At 48.8% G+C, this 19,896-nt stretch overlaps 1 protein-coding gene across 1 annotated transcript in view; it reads right to left on the bottom strand.

The window, feature by feature from the left end:
- Positions 1-2,594: 2,594 nt before the first annotated feature.
- Positions 2,595-19,896, bottom strand: part of SLC36A1 (solute carrier family 36 member 1) — a 42,963-nt gene continuing 25,661 nt past the window's right edge. Inside the window, exons 8-11 of the mRNA XM_040498166.1 lie at positions 19,271-19,369; positions 16,902-17,068; positions 13,393-13,562; positions 2,595-4,008 (exon numbers count right to left, since the gene is read on the bottom strand). Of these exons, the coding sequence (XP_040354100.1) occupies positions 3,737-4,008; positions 13,393-13,562; positions 16,902-17,068; positions 19,271-19,369 (708 nt within the window). The 3' untranslated portion in view covers positions 2,595-3,736. The remainder of the gene's footprint in view (positions 4,009-13,392; positions 13,563-16,901; positions 17,069-19,270; positions 19,370-19,896) is intronic.

Below are 19,896 nucleotides of genomic sequence, written 5' to 3'. Positions count from 1 at the left end.
CATACCCCGGCCAGATAATGACCCGGTGGTACAAACAGGGAAGAAATACCACAAGCCGATGCTGTCGGAGCACACAGCCCTGCAACCAGCAGGACTAATTAAATTGTCTAAAAGTATTGACCATGATTTCAAAGACAAGCCACACCCTCTCCTTTTCCCCTAATGGTCTTGGAGATTTGTAATGTACTTTGGAAAATTTAATTCTAAGGCAGACTTGGAGCCGACTCCCTAATCACGAGGTCACGCGACTTGTACCATGTGCCTCCGCTGTCAGGAAGTGGCGTCGGGTTTGGACCAGGGCCGATGCTGGGGGCTCGCCTTAACATCTGATCGGCTGCGAAATACAAGCCACTGATACAGACCCCTTTGCTGTGAGCAGTGAATAGAGAGAGCTGTAAACAGACACAAATTGAGATTTTGCACTTCCAAAAAACATGAGGTGAATATGTAGTGTTATACAGAGTAGATATTCTACAATTCAGGAAGGGAGACGTTTGGGAAGAAGAAAGTAAGCCAGGAGAATGGGGGCGGAGGAAAGATTTCCCCATGTTCCTTTCTGGGATCATCACTTGAAGACAAGTGAATAAACTGCAGATTGTACCTTTCATGGGGGTAGAGTGAGCAGTGAGCACCAGCCAGTGAATCCGGCCAGAGAGGTGAGTGGCAGAGAGGGAGGGCGGAAGCTGCAGGTTCTGAGCTAAGATACGCCACACATTCATACGCATCTGGCCCGGGTTTGTGCAGACGAAGGGCTCCTAGCAGCCAGACAGCAGCACAATATACAAATAATGACACTTGTGAATGGTGACAACTTCCAGAAAACTACACACAAGATGACAGATCATGCTCTTCCCAGCCATTTGAGGGGAGGTACGCTGCTGACAGAGAGGTGGAAACCTCCTAAGAGCAGCGTTTGCAAACAAAAACAAAAACAAAAACAAAAACAAAAACAAAAACCAAACAAGGGGCTCTGAGAAGCCACCTCGGGGCTACTGGAAATCTGAGGCTGCACTTGGGGTGGCTGGGGGAGGGGCACAGAGCCTAACAGTATCGGCCCGAGAATCCCACGGTTTGCGTTTGGCCCGGCAGATGCAGCCTCACACTCGAGAGCCTCGTTGCCCCTAATCAGACTTCTGTGTATGCTGGGCCTGCTTCACCAGGGGCCAGAGCAGGGCACAGGGAGAGGCTGGGCAGCTGGTTCCTGATGAGGCATGGACAGAAACCAGGGAAGGCCCCCTGACTGCAGAAGCCTCGTGGGCAGAAGAGCAAGCTATCCTGAGCTGGCCCAGAGGGCTGCTTCCCCCTACCCTCCATCTTCTGGCTGGCCCTTTACTTGACAACCTCACAACCGGAAAGGCCCATGGACAGGGCCCCCCCTTGCCTGGCTCTTCTGAAGCAGCAGGAGCACAGGAAAAAGATCAAATGGGGACAAGGCTGTGCCAAATTAGCTTCCAGAAGCCCCAAAGCTAGTGGTGCCGTCTCTCCCACACACGTTTTCTAGGCCAGGGACCCTGAAACAGTAGTCTGCATTTTGCTAAGACCTGGGACCAGAGGACCACTGTTCTGTGCCACCCGGTCCTCAGGTCAAGTCTTGCTACCCACCGGACAGGATGGCCTCTAGCAGCTCCCCGAGTTACCGAGGCCTCCAGCACAGAGGCTGTGGGCAGGACACACATCTGATTCCCTTCTTCTGGCCTGTGCCTTCTCACTGAAAACAACTCTCAGGACTGCCGTGGAAAGACGGCTGGAGCCCAGGGCTTGCAAACACATGAGCGCAGCTCTTGAACGCACTTTGGTACCTTCTGCGCCTGAGGTTTCACAGGGCAGGGCCGCTGCCCCCTTCAGCTAGAATCTGAGTCCCATAAGCACCTACTGGTGACCACAGAAAGGGTGGGTGAAAACCGTCATTCTCCTAATGGAGACCAAGTCACAAGTGATCCCATCTCCCTAAGTTCATAAATTATTAGTAGGCTGGGAGTCATTGCAATGAGAATTTGGCTTTGGAACAGAAGAGAGAGAAAAAGCCAGGCTGGGTGCGGGGACGGGGGCGGTCAGAGCCCTTACAAGCTTTGGGGAAACACAAACAAACAGGACCCTGATGAAGCTACGCTGCTCTCCAACTTTCAGGGCGAACTGTGTCTCCAGGTCAGAAACGGCCTGGTGACAGGAGAGGAGGACAGCAGGACCCTATTGCACACACATGAACACACACACACACACACACAGCTCAGGGGATGGAGACTTAATGAATGCCTTCTGAAATACTTCTCACACCAACAGGGGGGAGAAAAGGCAGCCAAAAGCAAGGCCACGAACCTTTCTCTGCTTTCTCCACAGTTTGTTCCCAAATCTGAAGGCTGGCCTTGAGGCGAGCCAACACCGAGGCTATTTCTGACACTCAGGGAGGCATGCAGGGGGAGGGACGGGGTCACGATTAGTGTTTAAAACATAGGGGACCGAAGTCCCTACCGAGTGGTTCCCTTTAGAAGAAGTCCAGGTCGTGGAGGCAGCCCGGGGTGGGGAGCTGCTTCCGGCCTGTCCCCCGTTGATTGTAAACAACCAAGCACCACGTGTAGTGTCAGACCAGCTGCTTCTTAATTCTGTGAACTGAACTTCACGCTCTGTGCTCACTGGCCCCGTCTTCTCATCCACGGCGAAGTGTGGGTGTCCTCCCGACGTGCTGGCAACTGAACGCTAGCGTGCCATGTGCCCGTCGGGGGCCTCAGCGCACGACGCGACCATTTTATAAGCCTCCTGCGGAAAGCAGCACATCCCACTCGGCCATCCTTCCTCGGCCCAGTGCACTGGCAAACATATCCTGAGTCCTGCATGTCTTCTCAATATGAAACCAGGCTGGTCAGTGGGAGGCAAAGTCCATACCTCCCCACAGAGGTACACGTGAAAATGATCCTGATTAAAACCTCTGGGGTACTCAGACAAGGGTGCTGAGGACCTAAGCACACATTTCCTAGAGCAAGTTTCTTTTCAGCAGGAGAAACCTAGTAAAAGCTTACTGAGGAAGAAACAATCCACAATAACCCCAGATCTAGAGACAATCTAAAAACAGAAGCTAATTTTAAATAAAATATAAATATTTTCAATTTAGGCAGGACTTGATATCTTTCGGAAGCTAAAGCATCTAAGAATACAACACTGTGACCCACACGAGGAATTTGGAGGAGGTGTTGCCAAGGGTCACAGGCAGAGAGAGTAAAGATTAAAAGCTCCAGCTCTGGAAGGCTGGTTTTTAACTACTAGGTAGGTCCAGGCACCTCCTGGAGACTTGAACAGGTTGGAGGAAACTGAGGTAAAATATCTGGGAGAGGTATGAGAAAGAGAGAGGCCCAGCCTTCCCACTCATTTAATCCAGGCCTGGGCCTGGAAAGGAGAAAACAGGAGGTGGGGGATGCTAAGATTTTTAAATAAAGTGAGCTGTGCAACAGGAATAATTGGGTGAGGTGGGTCAGAAGGAGGGAGGCAGGTAAGGGAGGAGACAGGATGAGGGAAAAGAGTTGCAAAGTTCTGGGTTAATGTAAGTACAAATGAACAGGGGTGGCCCTGCCACTAAGAGGGGCCTCTGCATATCTGCTACCCACTCTCTCCTGTGCCCAGGGCACCCAGCTGCCGGGTAGAGGGGCTCCTGGACAGCAACCTCGCCTTTCCCCAGAGCCCGGACCCTAGCTGAGGCTCTGGGGCCAGGGGCTGGGGAACACACAGGGGCGGGGCGGGCAGATCGCTATACAAAGGCACTGGTGGAGTTGATGAAGACAGGAGCACTGCTTGGCTGGATCAGCTCGTAGAGGGCCTCATACGTCCCCACCACAAAGCCCACGAAGCCCAGGATGCTGATCAGGGCGTCCTTGGCGATGGTGATGGGGCTCATGCCCTCCGAGTAGTAGGTGGTGATCTCCAGGAGGGGCGGGATGATGAGGGCCAGGGCGCTGCTGCTCACGGACCCCACCAGGGAGATGACCAGGTCCAGGCGGGGGATGAGGATGGCCAAGACGCCTGCAGGAGAGAGAGGACACACCTGCTCAGGACTGCCCAGAGCCGGGAGAGACCTCCTCACTGCTGAGCAAATTTAGCACGAGTCCTTCTTCCAAAATGGAGAGCTCCGCAGAAACTTAGACATTGTCCCATCCAGTGTCTCTTTGCACAGATAAAAAAACAAATGGCCACAGGTGTGGCACAACCTGGGTCTCACTGCAAGGCTGGGACTGGAACTCAGATCTCCTGGCTTTCAGCTTTTCCTGCTACAGCATACGACCTCCATCTTTCCGAAGCAAAGGAACCAAATTACACTCCTGGGCAGCCTGGTCCCTACCAGAGGAGGGAGGTGGACTGTTTCTGTGTGACTGGTCATTTTCTTCTGCTGAGGGTACCTCCCCCACAAATATCTCACTTAACTGACAAGAAACAAAATCGGGGGGGGGGGGCCATCCTTCTGGAATGCTATCAGAATAAACCCCGTCTCACAGAGCATTTTCCTACAGGGAAAGTAGATGTAGCTCAGAGTGCAGGCTCACCTGGGGGGCAAGGCCCCACACGATGGCCTCCCGCCCGTGGCTCCCACACCAGGCGGAAGTGACGAAGAACCAACCGCAGGCTGCCTTAGGAAACCCTGTCAGCTTCCACCCCGTGGCAATGACAGTGCTGCTGTCACACCAGGGGGAGGAGGCCTCGCCGACCGCACTTACTCCAGTGCCCGCTGAGCCCGCCGTTCTCATCTGACTCAGTTTTCCGTTGGGGGCGAGGCGCGAAGGCCACTGCTCCACAAGTGCCCCGAGGACTGTGGGCTCTGGCATCGGTGACACGGGGGGGGGGGGGGGGATGTTACCACTCCTTTCTATTCCCTGGTTTTCTTGTTGGCAAATGAGGATACAAATGGCTCCTATGTCACAGAGATACCCTGATGGCCCAACGGGGTTGCACAGGCACCTCACAAAAGGCCTGGGGTACAAGAGGCTCACGCTAGAGTTCAGAGCATCATTCTACTATATATGCTGCTGTCCATGCAACTGCATTACTGACTCATTACTGTCTTCCCCACGGCAGGCTCCAACCAGAGGTCCCCAGCATGGAGACCGTGCTCCAGAGCACATACCTCACTGGCTCCTACGAGTCACATCTTACATGGGGGGGGGTTCAGTTCCCCCTTCATCTCACAAAGCAGTGTAGCCAAGTCGTTCTGAGGAAGGCATCACAGTGGTGAGACTGCCAGACAGACACCTCAGGCCGATGCACCCCATTTTACCCTCAGATCAATTTTACTCCTCAGATGGGACTGTCCGCATCGATTACTGTTTCTTTGGCTAAGCTACAGACAAATGGACTGGGTTGCATGTCGAAGCCAGGTTTTGTGAGACGCACTTGCTTTTAAGCTGGAATAGCACTCCCTGTAGTAAGAGAGGAGGCGATGTGGGATGGGGGCTTACCAGGAGAGGGACAGGTACACGTCTCCTGTCTCACACTTCCTCTGAAGCGATGTCAACTTAAACGAATCCAGTTCCTCATTCACAGCGGCCATATTTCAAGGACTTAACAGTTGCCTGTGCCTAATGGCTACCGTCCTGGACAGCACAGACCCAGAATACTCCCCTCGCGGCAGAACATCTAGCGTCTGATAGGCAGCACTGCGACGCAGACACTCGTTGGCAGAATCTGCCTCGGGTCCATGGGTATGTAACTTCACAACATGGTTACTGTCCCCAGGCAGATTCAATGATAGGAAGGGACAGAATGCAGGCCCTCAAGTGTCTGGTCACGTCACACACCTGACGATTAAGAACATACAGAACTAGGGGCGCCTGGGTGGCGCAGTCGGTTGAGCGTCTGACTTCAGCCAGGTCACGATCTCGCGGTCCGTGAGTTCGAGCCCCGCATCGGGCTCTGGGCTGACGGCTCAGAGCCTGGAGCCTGTTTCCGATTCTCTGTCTCCCTCTCTCTCTGCCCCTCCCCCGTTCATGCTCTGTCTCTCCCTGTCCCAAAAATAAATAAACGTTGAAAAAAAAAAAAAAAAAAAAAGAACATACAGAACGACACCTGCAGGAGGGAGAACAGGGGCGCTGGCTGATCACACAAAGAGCCTGTCTGTGAAGAACTGGGGGAGTCAGATGCCGGGCTAACTTTCCCAGGGACGCACTGCAATCATTTAGCAGAGAACCGGTATACAGTCGGCCCTGACCTCTCTCTGCTTTGCAAAGGAAGTAAGACAAGTGTTTTGAAGCCTGATAACAAAAGGGGGCACAAGGATACTGAGCCTCAGATCTGCTTCTAGCATCATTTTATAGCCCTGAGGCAATCCCTTCCTCTTTCCTTATTCTAGTGTTCAACCGTAATGGCAATTATCCATCAACACCCTCGCTGTTCTGAAGCCTTCAGGAAGCCCATAAAAAGTGTAGGCTTTTAACTTGCACTGCAAGTTAAAAACAGTATGTTTCAGCCCTTAGCTATTTCTACATAGAGTTGGTGATATCCCTCAAATCTTCAGGGTTGAATTTGGAGGAAGGATAAAACTAAATTGTAAACTAGGGCGCCTGGGTGGCTCAGTCAGTTAAGCGTCCGACTTTGGCTCAGGTCATGGTCTCGCGGTTTGTGAGTTCGAGCCCCGCCTTGGGCACTGTGCTGACTGCTCAGAGCCCGGAGCTTGCTTCAGATTCTGTGTTTCCTTCTCTCTCTGCCCCTCCCCTGATCATGCTCAGTCTCCCTCTGTCTCTTAATAAATAAACGTAAAAAAAAAAAAAAAAAAAAAAAGACTAAATTGTAAGCTGATGACAAAATGGCGTTCTCATTACGGACAACTTTGCGCTCAACGAGAATTGATCTGCCGTGTGGTCCGTGCTGTGTGTTCCCTTCCCCTCTCTGGGGTCTGGGTCTACATCTGCCTAATGTCAACCTCACAGTGATGGCTCCCACGGTTCCAATGTGGGTGAGGGGTGTGGTGGCAATAGCACTGGGGCAGCAATCAGATCTGAACCCCGGGAGAGGCTGGTAAAGGAACGTGGTTGAGAGTGCAGGCTCTGGACTCAGAACCTGGACTCCAATCCCAGCTCCACCACTAACCAGCCAGCTACTTAACCTACCACTAAATAGGAATGGTCACATGAGACCGTTCACATCGAGATCTCAGAGCACTCAGAACTTAAGTGCACAATAAATGAAATGTGAGTTAATACAATCACCGGTCCCAGCACCAACGGGTTCACCATTTGGAGCCTCAGCTCATTCACCCATGAGGTTAGGTGACCATACGAGCCCTGGATGAGAACTGAAGTCTCACCCGCCTCTGACATCTTAAGGAACTGCACGAAGCAGGTTTAGTCACTTAGTGTGTTGTGGGATCCTTCAACTCACTGTCAAGTGGGAAGCACCATGTCCTGCTCGACTGTGGCACAGCAGAGCAATGGGATTCCTCTCCTAGAACAGATGGGTATGCCCTAAACACAGCTTCCAGCCTGCCTGGTTTTGTGCCGTTAAAGGGAGTGTGAGTTATTCTTCCAGTGCCAGCCCCTGATCTCCATGGATGCTCCACCCCACTCAAGAGAAGGGTGTCCCTTATCAGAGACAACAAGCCCGAGGAGGAAAGAAGTCAGATGACCTGCCTGCGCCCTCCCAGCTCTGAGTCTGACATCCCCTCTTCCTCTCTCACGTTAACCTGGGGGACATATGGTATGTCGTGATAGGACTTAAGTGAGGTCAGATGTGCTCTACTCTATGATAAGCATTAGGTGGAAACAGTGACACAAGCTCTTGCGATTAGAATCTTTTCTCAGATTAGACAGAGATGTTCCACTTCAGCATGACATTTTAAAAGCAACCTAAAAACTTGCCCTTGTGTTTGCTACAAAGGATATACACAATAAGCGTGCCTAACAAAAATATCTCTAAATAGAGATTTTTTAAAGTGGCAAAACTTTTCTCTTAAGGCCAGGATCACAGGGCTATCCTAGCTGGACCAGATACCACAAGCGAACCCCAAATAAAGCCTGACATTGGAGAAAGACAATGAGGGGGGTGGGGAGAAGGCAAGAACAGTAAGCCTCGCACTAATAATGCAGGGGGAAGGGGAAGACAAGAGGACCCAACCAAATTAGCACAAATAGCCCCAAGGGCTCAACAGCAGGGATGCCATCATGCAAAATGTGGCCAGCTAGCTTCAGCTAATTCCAGACATGGGAATCATGTACTTAGGAAAGATGTGGGAGTAACCAAAACCTCTTCTAGCACTAAATGTCTTCACTCGGAATTAAAGCCCTCTGGAAAGAGAAACTCCAGAAGGTAGAGATCTCAAAGCAGCCAACCAGGAATATCCTCTCCCTACTCTCTCCCTGCTCCCCCCAACAAGCGCACCCCATACAAAGAGGAACACTCCCACAACGCACTCCCAAACAGCAAGGCAGCGCCCTCTGTAGCAGCTTGGCTGTGGCATGTGCAGAAATGGGGGACTGAGGACAACTCAGCTAGTCCACGTGATTAGTCAAGAGGGCTCCAACGGTATTACAAAACATGTTCCCTTTGGGTTAAGAGACACTAAAAATGTGACCTTTTGACTGCTGAAGCACCAGGGGGCAAACGACCATGTTCAGAGATGGAACTGACTGGGATTCTGGAGCCTGTGGTTTTAGACCGGCAACCGAAAGAGCTGACATGTGCACAAGAGAAGACAAAGCACTTTAGAGAACACACACTTACAGAACTATGCTGGACACCTACAGCCAGCCCTATGTCTGGAAGCTCTTCCTGCTGTTTCGTTGTGCTCAATGCTGGTGCAGCCCACCTGTGTTACTCTGAATGTCTAGAAATGTACCTTTAAAATTAATACCAGCCTTGGGCACAATATGTCATTTCATTTAGGGGGAGTATAAATTTAAAAAAATACAAAAGCAAGGAAAACAACTTACATGTCCCACACCAAAGGAGTAGTTTAGTAAATATGATCCACTAATAGAATAGAATATTATATGGTCATGAAAATATTTATGCAGGATACGTACATTCATGACATAATATCAAATAAAAAGCAAAAGACGAAGTTTCCTGTGTATACTGCGATTGCAACTATTTTTAAAAGCACCTACGAGGATGAACACAGAAAATAAAATGCAAAAAAAATTATTTTGTTAAGTCAGTGGGATATTTGGAATTTCTTCTTCAATCTAGACATTCTTGAAATGTTTCTACATTAACTTTTTTTTTTTTTTTTTTTTTTGAGCAGTAGTTTGGTAGAAATTTCAAATCAGGCTCAAAGCACCTGTGCCAAATCACAGAAGTTTAGACTTGAAAGAAATCTTCGCAATCTGGTACCCTGCACAGCTATCTTCTGGCTGAGGAAACTGAGGCCTCGGGAGGGTTCCCCAGGGACCCACAGTGCACAGCTAATTACCACCACTGCCCCTTGTCATTGTAGCTGCAAGATGGAGGGATGGGAGGGAGCACAAGCTGCTGAGAAGCCACTCTGTTCGGACCTGGCAGCTTCATGCTTGACAGGGTTTGGCCGCTTGGACTGTTCCACAGCTACGCATTCCAGTCCAAACAGGCCTTTTAATTGATAAGGCTTTATGTTATTACATCTTCAACAATAGGTTTCTGAAATTTTCATATATAACCGAAGGAAGATGCTTCACGTGGGAAATGCCACAGAGAATTCGTTCAAAGCACTGAAGGACAGATTAATGCCTCATGGAACCCAAAGGAACTACTCTTTCTACACTTCTGAACTCCCTCTGGCACCAGCCTCTTCCAGCCTCTCCTCCTTGCACACAGGTGACCTGCGAAGTCTGCAATTGAAACATAGGGGCTGGAAAGAAATACTGTTTCATAGGAAATCGCAACACAATGAGTCTGAAATTAAGCACCAAAGAGTAGACACAGAAGTCTTTGCAAAAAGGGGGAGAGTGGCGAGAAAGTTGAATTCCCAATGCAAAAAAAAAAAAAAAAATTGAGTCTGGACCAAATTCCCCTGCTTCCCTTGGTGGGTGGAGGGTAAGGAGGAGAAGGAAAAAAGACAAGAAAACACTATAAATAGCAATGAAATAAGCTGCTATTAAAATGTATGGGTGTAATAGAAAACAATCAGTTCCAGCAAAGTTCTAAAATCATACACCAAATAACCTTGTGCAGCAAAGATCTGAAAGTACAGGAAAAAAACAAAAACAAAATAAAGTCACATAAATACATTTAAGTTGGTGCTGCAGTGAAATGCCTCTCCTGAATCCCACAACACTTCACAGTCTCCAGGGAAAGGAAAAGAAGCCCGGGTGTTCAGAGATGAAAAGGCTGCATCATTTAATAGGCTGACGATGCAATGCTAAGTCACAATAGATCACAGAAAGGGAAATAACTGAATGCACTTGCAGATCAAAAGCAGCTTGAGTCCTTTGAGCATCATGCTGTAGAAGGGAGATGAGACCCACAGACAGAGTCAGGAAAAGCAAAGCAAAATCCAGGAGACATCTAAGGATAGCATGAGGTCTATGAATCAGAGACTCCTGGCTCCTGCAGGGCGCGGTGGAAAGAAACCTGGCAGGAAGCAAGACATATGCTACCGGAGGCTAAGCCAGGTTTGAGAAGAAAATGGGGCCAGGACAGGAATCAGGCCCAGCATCACCGCCCCAGCTCTCTGGGCAAGGAGAAGCTGGTGTCTAGGCAGTTAGAGCACATTTTGCCTAGACAGACCTACCTTTTCTAGAGAAACCACTTTGAAAAAAGCCAATTATTTGAACCATCCCATCCTTGCTTCCAGCACCCTTTGGATTCCAGAATCAGAACACTGAGAGTTGACATTATACACTGTGCACATGAAGGCTGGACTTCAATCCTTAGAGGTAACCATCCACAGAGGAACACACGTATCTGTGTTGAAGAATGAGAGTTGCAGGCAGAAGATAGGAACAAAATCCAGAGCATCTTAGCGCACATTAAGGCAAATTGCTAGAAAAGCAAAGATACACTACAACTGTTTCCTTTTCAGTTGCTCTAGGGCAGCAGTGGCCTGTAGGTAGCTCTGGGCACTGGATTAGCTGCTGAGTGGGCTTCTTCTATAGGCTGGACTACAGAGGGCCAGAAGGTCTGCCAAACAAAGGCTATAAGGAGAAGTCAGATTCTTGGCTGCCATCAACTTGCTAGGGTTGGCAAATGCAAGCAGTCCACTCGTTGCCTGGCTCTTCCCCAGCCCCACCCTGCAATAAATCCTCAGACAGAATATGCCCAACATTAAGTCAGAAGGTTTGGTTCCTCAGCTCTAGTGACCTCCTTCCATACAAAGATTCAGGACGCTGAGCTTCACCCACATCCTTGAAATGAAATGAGAAAGAGAACTGCAGGTGGCTTGAAGAAATCTGTTCCATGACAGGCATCAGTCTGTTCCCCTGAGACAGTTCACTCTGGGACAGGCACTAGTCTGTTCTTTGAAGAGACATTCTAGGACAGGAGCCAGTCTATTCCTTGAGCAGATGAGTCTGAGATAGGCACTGTTCAGTTCCCTTGAGAAAGTCCTAGCTGGTAGAGCCACCAGTCTATTTCCTTGAAAGGTCCATTCTGGGATGGGCACTAGTCTATTTTTTGGAGAAGGACCATTCTAGGATAGGTACTAGCCTGTTCCCTAGGAAGCCCACTCTGTGGTAAGCAATGTCAGTTCTATTGAGAAGACCATTCTGGGGTTGGCACTTTCCTTAAAGAGGTCCTTTCTAGCACAGGCACTAGGCTGTCCCTTGAGGTCCTTTCTAGCACGGGCACCAGGCTGTCCCTTGAAGAAGCCCATTCTGGGATAGGCACTAAGTCGTTCCCTTGAGGAGGCCCATCTGGGATAGGTACTCATCTGTTCCCTGGAAGAAGCCCATTCTAGAATAGGCACTAGTCCGTTCCTTTGAAGAGGGTTTATTCTGGGATAGGCACTAGGCTGTTACCTTGAAAAAGTTCATTCTGAAATAGGCACTAGTCTGTCTCCTTGAGACTGGTGTCTCAAGTCCTTTCTAGGGTAAGAACTATTAGTCTTGCTGAGGAGACCATTCTGAGATAGGCACTAAGCTGTTCTCATGCGGAGGCTGATCCGGGATGGGCAGTAGTCCGTTCCCTAGAAGAAGTCTGTTCTTGGATAGGCACTAGACTGTTCTTCTGAGGAAGTTTATTCAGAAATACACACCAGAATGTTTCCTCAAGTAAGTCCATTTTGAGATAAGCACTATCAGCTCTATTGAGGAGACCATTCTGGGATTGGAAGTAGTCTGTTCCCTTAAAGAGGTCCATTCTAGGTAGGCACGATACTATTCCCTGAGGAGGTCCATTCTGGAATAGGCACTAGTCTGTCCCCCATGTCTAACCTCTACTGCCCTTCTCTTGTCAACAGTTAACCCATAACATCATTTCTGATCTTCCACACTATGAGTAAATGCTAGATAACTTTCACACCATTTATCCCTAAAACACTCCATTCTGGTTCAATTTAAAAATCATACAGGCCTATTTTTATTCCAAAGATAGAGCCTTGGACTGGATAATTTAAGAAGTTCCCAGGGAAGTCTCAATATAATAAGTCAAGATAATTCTTTTCCCAAAATAACACAATTTTTAAAAATAAAATAAAAAGCCCAACATAGCCAAAAAGTAACATCTAGATTCAAGTACTGTGATCTGGAAAGAAGTTGCAAATCTCCTAGAAATTTACATTAGGTATTATAGACCAATTTATTCAGGGGTTCTCTATTCTATCAACTCACAGAACCTACCAAAAAAGAAAAAAAAAAGGAAAAATTGATTTTTATTTTAAAATGTACATCGGTTTCCACCAACAGCAAATAGAGTAATATCTTGCCTCTTAACTCACACTCCGGGGCGTGTGGTCAGGGAGGAGAAATAAAACACAAAGGTAAAAATCAAACACCTAGATTAATCAGTATACATTTTCTAAGAAACACATTTAGTAAACGTCTAGAAGGCCCAACATGAAATCTAAGCAATAGATTGTCACACTGGAAAAGGATTATTTGAAAACACAAATAAACATGTAGTGGCTATCAAAGTAACCTATACTCATATGCATATGGTTTAAATGGCTCTCTTTTACACTGTTACCTTATTTTACCCCAAGGACATGGGATAGTAATTGTATATCTTTACTATGAATTCTGACCACCACTGTAGCATTTTACGCCATATCTACAAATAAACTTGTGTTCTCCTTCCCATGCCCTTTCGAGTACATATACAATCAATTCACTTCACCGTCTGTCCGGGCCTCAACTACGCACCTGAGACATCAGGCCATGTTCCCCGCTCACACACTACAACTGTTTCAGTACACCAGGCTCTCCCTCAAGAAAGCCCTGAGGACTGGGTGCCCTTTGGGGAGGAAAAAAAAAAAAAAAAACCAAAGCAATTATCTCGTCTTCTACTCACATGTCAGGCAGACCAGCACAGTGCGCACGAACAGGTCTACCACCAGCTCGCAGTGCTCGGGCACGCGGGACACGAAGAAGGGGATGATGATCTCGGCCGGGACGTAGAACTGGAGGGCGTAGGTGAAGAAGATGCCAATGGAGTAGAGCAGCTTGACCGACTGGTACAGCCTGCAGAGAGAGAGCCGAGACCCATTCCAAAGCCTGCTCTGTGCCACAGCACTAGCAGTGAGGGGGCAAGACGGTCTCGCCGTGGCCATGTCTATCCAAGTCACCGACGCGCATGTCCTTCAGACCCAGCAATTTCATGTCGAGGCATTTACCCTGCAGATACACTTGCACGTTGTGTAACATTTTTCACTCCAAGTATGTCACTGTCGCATTGTTTACGTATGGAAGGCTGAAAACAGTTGCAATGTTAGCCAGTGGGGAACTAGTTACATCATAGGGTCCCATACAGCTGTGAAAAAGTAGGAGGCAGAAGTACAGGTGCTGATACGGAACCAGCGCCAGGATACGTAAGTGAAAAATGCGTGAAGCAGGACAGTGCCTACGGTGTGCTACAAATTGTCCAAAAAAAAGGAAAAAGAAGGAAAAAACACTCCCTCCCCCCCCACACACACATGCATATGACATTCTTACATACTCTAACCATCTCCAAAAGGAAACACAAGAAATCGGTAATGTGGTTGCCTCTGAAATGGTAAACTGTAAAACTGGGGACTTGGGGAAGCAAATGGAAACAAGCATATTCTGTCTACACTTTGAACAGCTGGAATCTTTACCATGGACATATAACCTTTCAAAAATCAAAACAATTAAAAATGCAATTAAAGCGTAACAGGCCTTTTTCTATCCTTCCCCTTCAATTCCCTGTTCCCTAGAATCAGAAGGGGACCACATGACCAAGAAGCAAGAGCAAAACCCATCTTCCCACACCACTGTGGCTGTCTTCCTACCATGTGTGGCTTCCTATCATGTGTGGCTCCTCAGGGAGACGGTTAACTCACCAACAGATAGCTCTGTCTTATCTCTTGCCTAGAACTGTGCAGAGTAGAAAACAAGCCTGATCCACAAGTACTCATGGATCTGAAATGATCAGTCCAGGGAAGGCTACCCTGCCCCTTAGCAAAAGCTCCCCTTCAAGCAAGACCTTCATGCCTTCAGCAGTAAGAAACACTGGCCTCCCCCACCTTGTTGGAAATCTATTTAAAAGTGGTGATTGCATTGTGTATATTGTGCATGGAGTTTCTCTGTGGTTGAACTTAATGCCTAGAAGATGTTCTGATGCTATAAACAGGAGAACATCCTGGGAGAGACTGAGTTTGACAAAAGGTCTTACTTGCTCCAAGAATAGATAATAAAAACGCTTTGGAAAAATCAGCTGGTGCCTCTATAATTAAACTCGGTACAACACCAAAGCCTTCTGGAGTGCTGGGAAGTCTGGAAGCAGGATCGTCACCTGCAGGGACGGCTAAATAAATCGCGCCTGAATGGAGGCAGAAAGATGAGAGTAGCTGGGTTTGGAGTGTCAAAGGGACGATGACAGGTGCTCATCCACGGCTTTAGATTATGTGGGCTGCTTCTGCTGTTCCTGATCCATTCATCTTCAGTTATGCCAACCTACCACCTGGCTCTTGAAAGGGCAGGAACATTTGGAAACTTAAAAGCAGGCATCAGAGCGAAAGGGAAAGACTTTCTGAAAACAACAGCCCATTGCAGGACTGCCACTTGGCTGGCCACACCACAACCCTTGTCCCCAGACCCCTGCTGATTAAGGGCACCCTGGGCTAAACACTGACGACACAACCGAATAAACACTCTTCTCAATTTTTTCAACCTGCCTTTGTACAATGCCTCGCTGATCAGAGCTCTAACAACATGCACAGGCAGGTCAACCAGGGCAGCCTGAAAGGTTCCCTGGTCCCCAGGGCACTCAACAAGCTTCTCGATGTCTGCTCAGCTGCCCTCCACAATGAATTTTCATCTTCAAAACAGAACTGTTGCTTCAGACACACCCTGCGACAGCTACCTTTTCAGGAAGCATTTCAGTATGTCTCAGTGTTTCCCTGCAAGATAGTAACCAAGAGTTAAGCAAAGTGAGGTACAGAAGGGCTCCCCACAGCCCCAAGTCCACTGTGAGAGGCCTCCACCCACTCATCAAGCCGGTGACTGCCACGGGAGAGGCACAGCAGAAGCTGGGAACCCAGCCTATTCGCCCTCTTTTCTCCCTGTCTGGAATGCTTGAGGTGAACCGATGGGATGCTTGGCCCTTCCAGGTTCAGATTTCTAGGGAGAAATGGCATACTACCTGATCAACCAATCCATGTGGCATACGCCTCCAGAGGAGTCCCTCCTCTAAACAAAGAAGAAAGCTCAGGGCAGACTTCTCCTTCTGATCGCACCAGGAGAGTATGACGAAGCACTTTCTCACACATAGCATTTGGTCTTCCTGACAATCCTGGAAGAAATGACTACTCCTGGTTCCCCAAAGTGGGAGCTGAGGCAGTGAGCAGCTGTGACCTGTCCAAGGCCACAGAGGTGAACACGGAAGAACGCCCCTACCCTCTATGCCCCAGTTGCTCCCTGAAAACATCTCTTCACAACATGCCTCACAGTTCTAGCATTTAGTCCTCCTTTTTGTTCAAAAGGCACCTACTGGGTGATGATCGTGTGCCAGGCGTTGTGCCGGGGGCTGGGGTAGAATGCAGAGCTTACGGTGGAGGAAGATCACAGTGCAGGTAAACAGAACATTATAGCGCTTTGGAGCAGGAATTAGGCTAGGGTCCGAATGGGATCCTGTAAGAACAGAGTGAAGGGGCATCTGACCTAGCCTGGAGGTTGTGGCGGGTGGAACAGCAGAGAAAGTTTCTCGGAAAGAGTGGCTCCTTGACTAAGTCTTCCTCACGGACTAGGAAGGAGGTGCAGGCAGGGCTGGAGCCCGAGTGGTCCTGACAGGGACGTTGCAGATTTTTGTCTCTGCTGGAGGAGCAAAGGGAGGCCCCTGAGGACTCTCGCCAAGGGAATGCACCCATGACTGGAGTCCTGGCTCGTACAGGGAATGGGAGAACAGACCCGGAGAAGGATTAAGGCTAGGACAGGCAGATGGGTCAAAGGGCTCAGTGGGGGGCCAAGGAGGGACGGTGCTGGCTGGGGGCAGGGGCGGGGGTGAGTAGGGGGTGGCAGTGGTGGGCTAAAGTGAAGTAAGCTGATTTAAGGGGTGACTAGGAAGAAAATCCACGTTCTGACCCATGAATTTAAAAAAACATCCAGGGGTATCCAGGTGCCTCGGTCGGTTAAGCATCCGACTCTTGATCTCGGCTCAGGTCATGGTCTCACGGTTCGTGAGATCGAGCCTCACATCAGGCTCCGCACCGACAGCGTGAAGCCTGCGTGGGATTCTCTCTCCCCCTCTCTTTCTCTCAAAATAGATAAGTAAACATTTTAAAAACTACAAACTAAATGAAACAAGCGTCCAGGGCTCCCATGCTTCCATCCTTCCCCACGTACCAACAATTGGGCAGGTTAAGGGTTATGCTGCCTTGGATGTTAGCTCCAAACTGCAGGTACCCCAGGCACCCCAGACTGATGTACAGGGCGGTGATGATGGCCATTCCCACGTACAGGATGACCGGAAATTTCTGAGGATCCTTCATTTTGTTTTCAAGGGGCAGAACCTATAAGAGTAGTGAGAAAGAAGAGAAAACACAGGAAAAAGGAACATTAATGGTGAAAAACAAAACTGTAATGGGCTCAGAAATAACTGCTTTAGCCCCAGGAGACAGAAACAAATCCAAGCTATTTCCTCAGAGCTGGAGGAGAGGCAGAGCCCACTGTGTGAGCCGGGAAGTGTGGGGAGGCGAGCGTGGGCCGGACTGGGACCAGGACCCCTGCCCAGGCCAGTGCTCTGCCTCCGGCTGCAGGAGCCCCATGGGCGGGGGGGGGGTGCTCTCTGCCCCTCAGCACAGTCGCACGGCCGCCGGCAGCCCTCCCACCTCATGCCCACCCGGCACAATGGGGAAAAGACCTCGCCTGAGACCACAGTTCTGCTAACCTGTCCGAAGAATGCAAAACACAGGTCAGGGAACACTGCCACTCTAGTTCCCGGAAACTTCACAACCTGCTACCACCTGCACCTGGCCGGGCTCACAAGGAAGAGTGACAGTGTCGAGCTGTCCCACAAACCATCTTTGATCTTGTCATGACACTCATTTTCCTTGAACGCTTGCGGTCACGAGGCAGAGTGGGTCTGTGCCAGACATACCCCGGCGGGCAGGGAGGGCCTGCTGCAGGCCCGGTGCCGTGAGGGAGCCACAGCCCTGCACTTCCAACCGGCCCTCAACACCACCCCCCCTCCCCCACCAGCGCAGGGGGCCTCCAGCTTCGGCTGATCCACATCCGGTTAGAAACAGTTGCTAAGCTTGCTTCCGGTTACCTTTCGTGGACAGTCTAGAGAGCCAGAGGGCAGGCAGCCCATCTCCCCCATGTCTGCCAGGCCTGGGCCAGTGGCACAAACACAGAGCCTACCATGAACAAAGAGTGAGCAGGGACCCTGCACCCACACACGCTCAACAGCCCTCAAATCCAAAGTAAGAGTCGAAACACAGAGAAATCTCAAGCAACAGATAATAATGATCACAGGATGACTCCACATCCAGGCCTTGGCTAATGAAAGGAAGCAAAGAACAACGTCTGCACTGTGCTGCCAGGGAAAACTGGTAAGTTCCGCACAATGCTCCTTCAGAACCAGGATCTCCAGGCAGCTTTCCACATTTACTCAATCTCTTCTTTCCAGTCCCAAGCACTTGAGAGCTCGTTTCTCACTGCTACAATACGGGGTTCTGTTTGTGTTTGTGAGTCAAGGTGAGACCATCTTCCTGGGCAGCGAGAAGCTCCAAGAAAGAGCAAAGGGAAAGGTGTAAAACCTCGGGACAACAACTTACACACTGATCCCTCAGAAAGTCTCCCCTGTGATGTTAGGGCCTTAACACATCACACCAATCCCACCAGGGCAACTCCTTAGTATTTTGACGAAAGAATCGATCCAGCTTCTAGGTTTTCTTAAAAGTATATCAAGTGACAGGGAAACCAAATGGGGATAAAAAGATATTCCATGAACGGAAAAGTGTCTTCTTCCTTTTCCTAAGCTGTTGGCCAACAGTACTACTAATTTTCTTCAAGGAAGAATTCTGGAACTTTATTATGAAAAAATATAAATAAAAATCAAATTAGGTGCAAATGAGTGGCAGATTCCTCTCTTTAGGAGAAGAACTTGGTGAAATCATAGCAATGGTGGGGGAAGCTAACTAGCAGTGAGAGCTAAGGCCATCTATCTACACACAAAAAAATATAGCACACCAATGTTCCAGGGCAGAGACATTATGTGCAGCTACTGATTTAATTCTAAAATCAATAGTATTATTAATAAAAATTATTAAATGCTTACTGTGTGTCAAGGGCTACGCAAAGCACTTTACACACATCTCATTGAATCCTAACAACTACTAATCATTAAGTTCACTTTTCAGAAGCGAACAACAAAGAAGTTAAGTCCTCACACAAGGTCACACAGCTGTTCTCTGGGAGAGCCAGGACTCACCCCCAGTCAGTCTGACTCTAGACCCTGCTCTCCCAATTGCCATGTATTATTGCTTATTGCCCACATAGGTGATAAATATGCAACAGAGAGGGTTTCAAGGCAAACATTCTCAAACCACATACAATTTGTTTCCAAAACCCCAGTGGAATCCCTGCACTGCTGTTCAGGAGCTGGCCGATAAGTTTCAGAAGATAATTTCTAACAGCATTTCCTCAGCCTTCCAAAGAGCAGACCTCAAGGACACCAAGGGCGACACAGAATCACAGCGACAAACTCTTACCATCCCAATGCCTTCAAACGCAAAAATGGCCGTGCCAAAGAACAGAGGGTAGGTCTTCCAGGGAGCCACCAAGGGGAGGTGGCTGGGGTCTGGGATATTCTGAAAGAGAAAATAAAACAAAGCAAAGGCTATACAGAGATTCGAGATTTGAACTCCAACATCAGACAGGTCATAACCTTTTCCTAGATTCAAGATCCTCTAAAAGGAGAAAGTCTGACACCTGACATGGTTCGGGGACATTTAGTCTTTGTATTTTTTTTCCCTTCAGGCTTAGAAAACCCCTATTTGCTTTGGGGAAAGACTATATCCCAGTGTACTATAAAAAACTCAAATGCTGGAGCTTGCATAAAAATAGTCACATTCTTTCATTAGGTAATCCCATCCCCAGAAATTGAATCCGAGTAGGGAAAAAAAATCAAAATATACATGCTTATTTATTTTTGAGAGACAGAGAGAGAGAGAGAGAGAGAGAGAGAACGTGAGCAGGGGAGGGGCAGAGAGAGAGGGAGACAGAGGATCTGAAGCAGACTCCAGACTCCGAGCTGTCAGCACAGAGCCCGACGTGGGGCTCAAACCCACGAACCGTGAGACAATGATCTGAGCCGCAGTCGGACGCATAACCAACT

This window comes from Herpailurus yagouaroundi, unplaced genomic scaffold (assembly GCF_014898765.1).
Source record: "Herpailurus yagouaroundi ecotype Mexico unplaced genomic scaffold, PumYag 29, whole genome shotgun sequence".
Lineage (NCBI taxonomy): Eukaryota > Metazoa > Chordata > Mammalia > Carnivora > Felidae > Herpailurus > Herpailurus yagouaroundi.
This window is presented reverse-complemented; position numbering and strand designations above follow the sequence as displayed.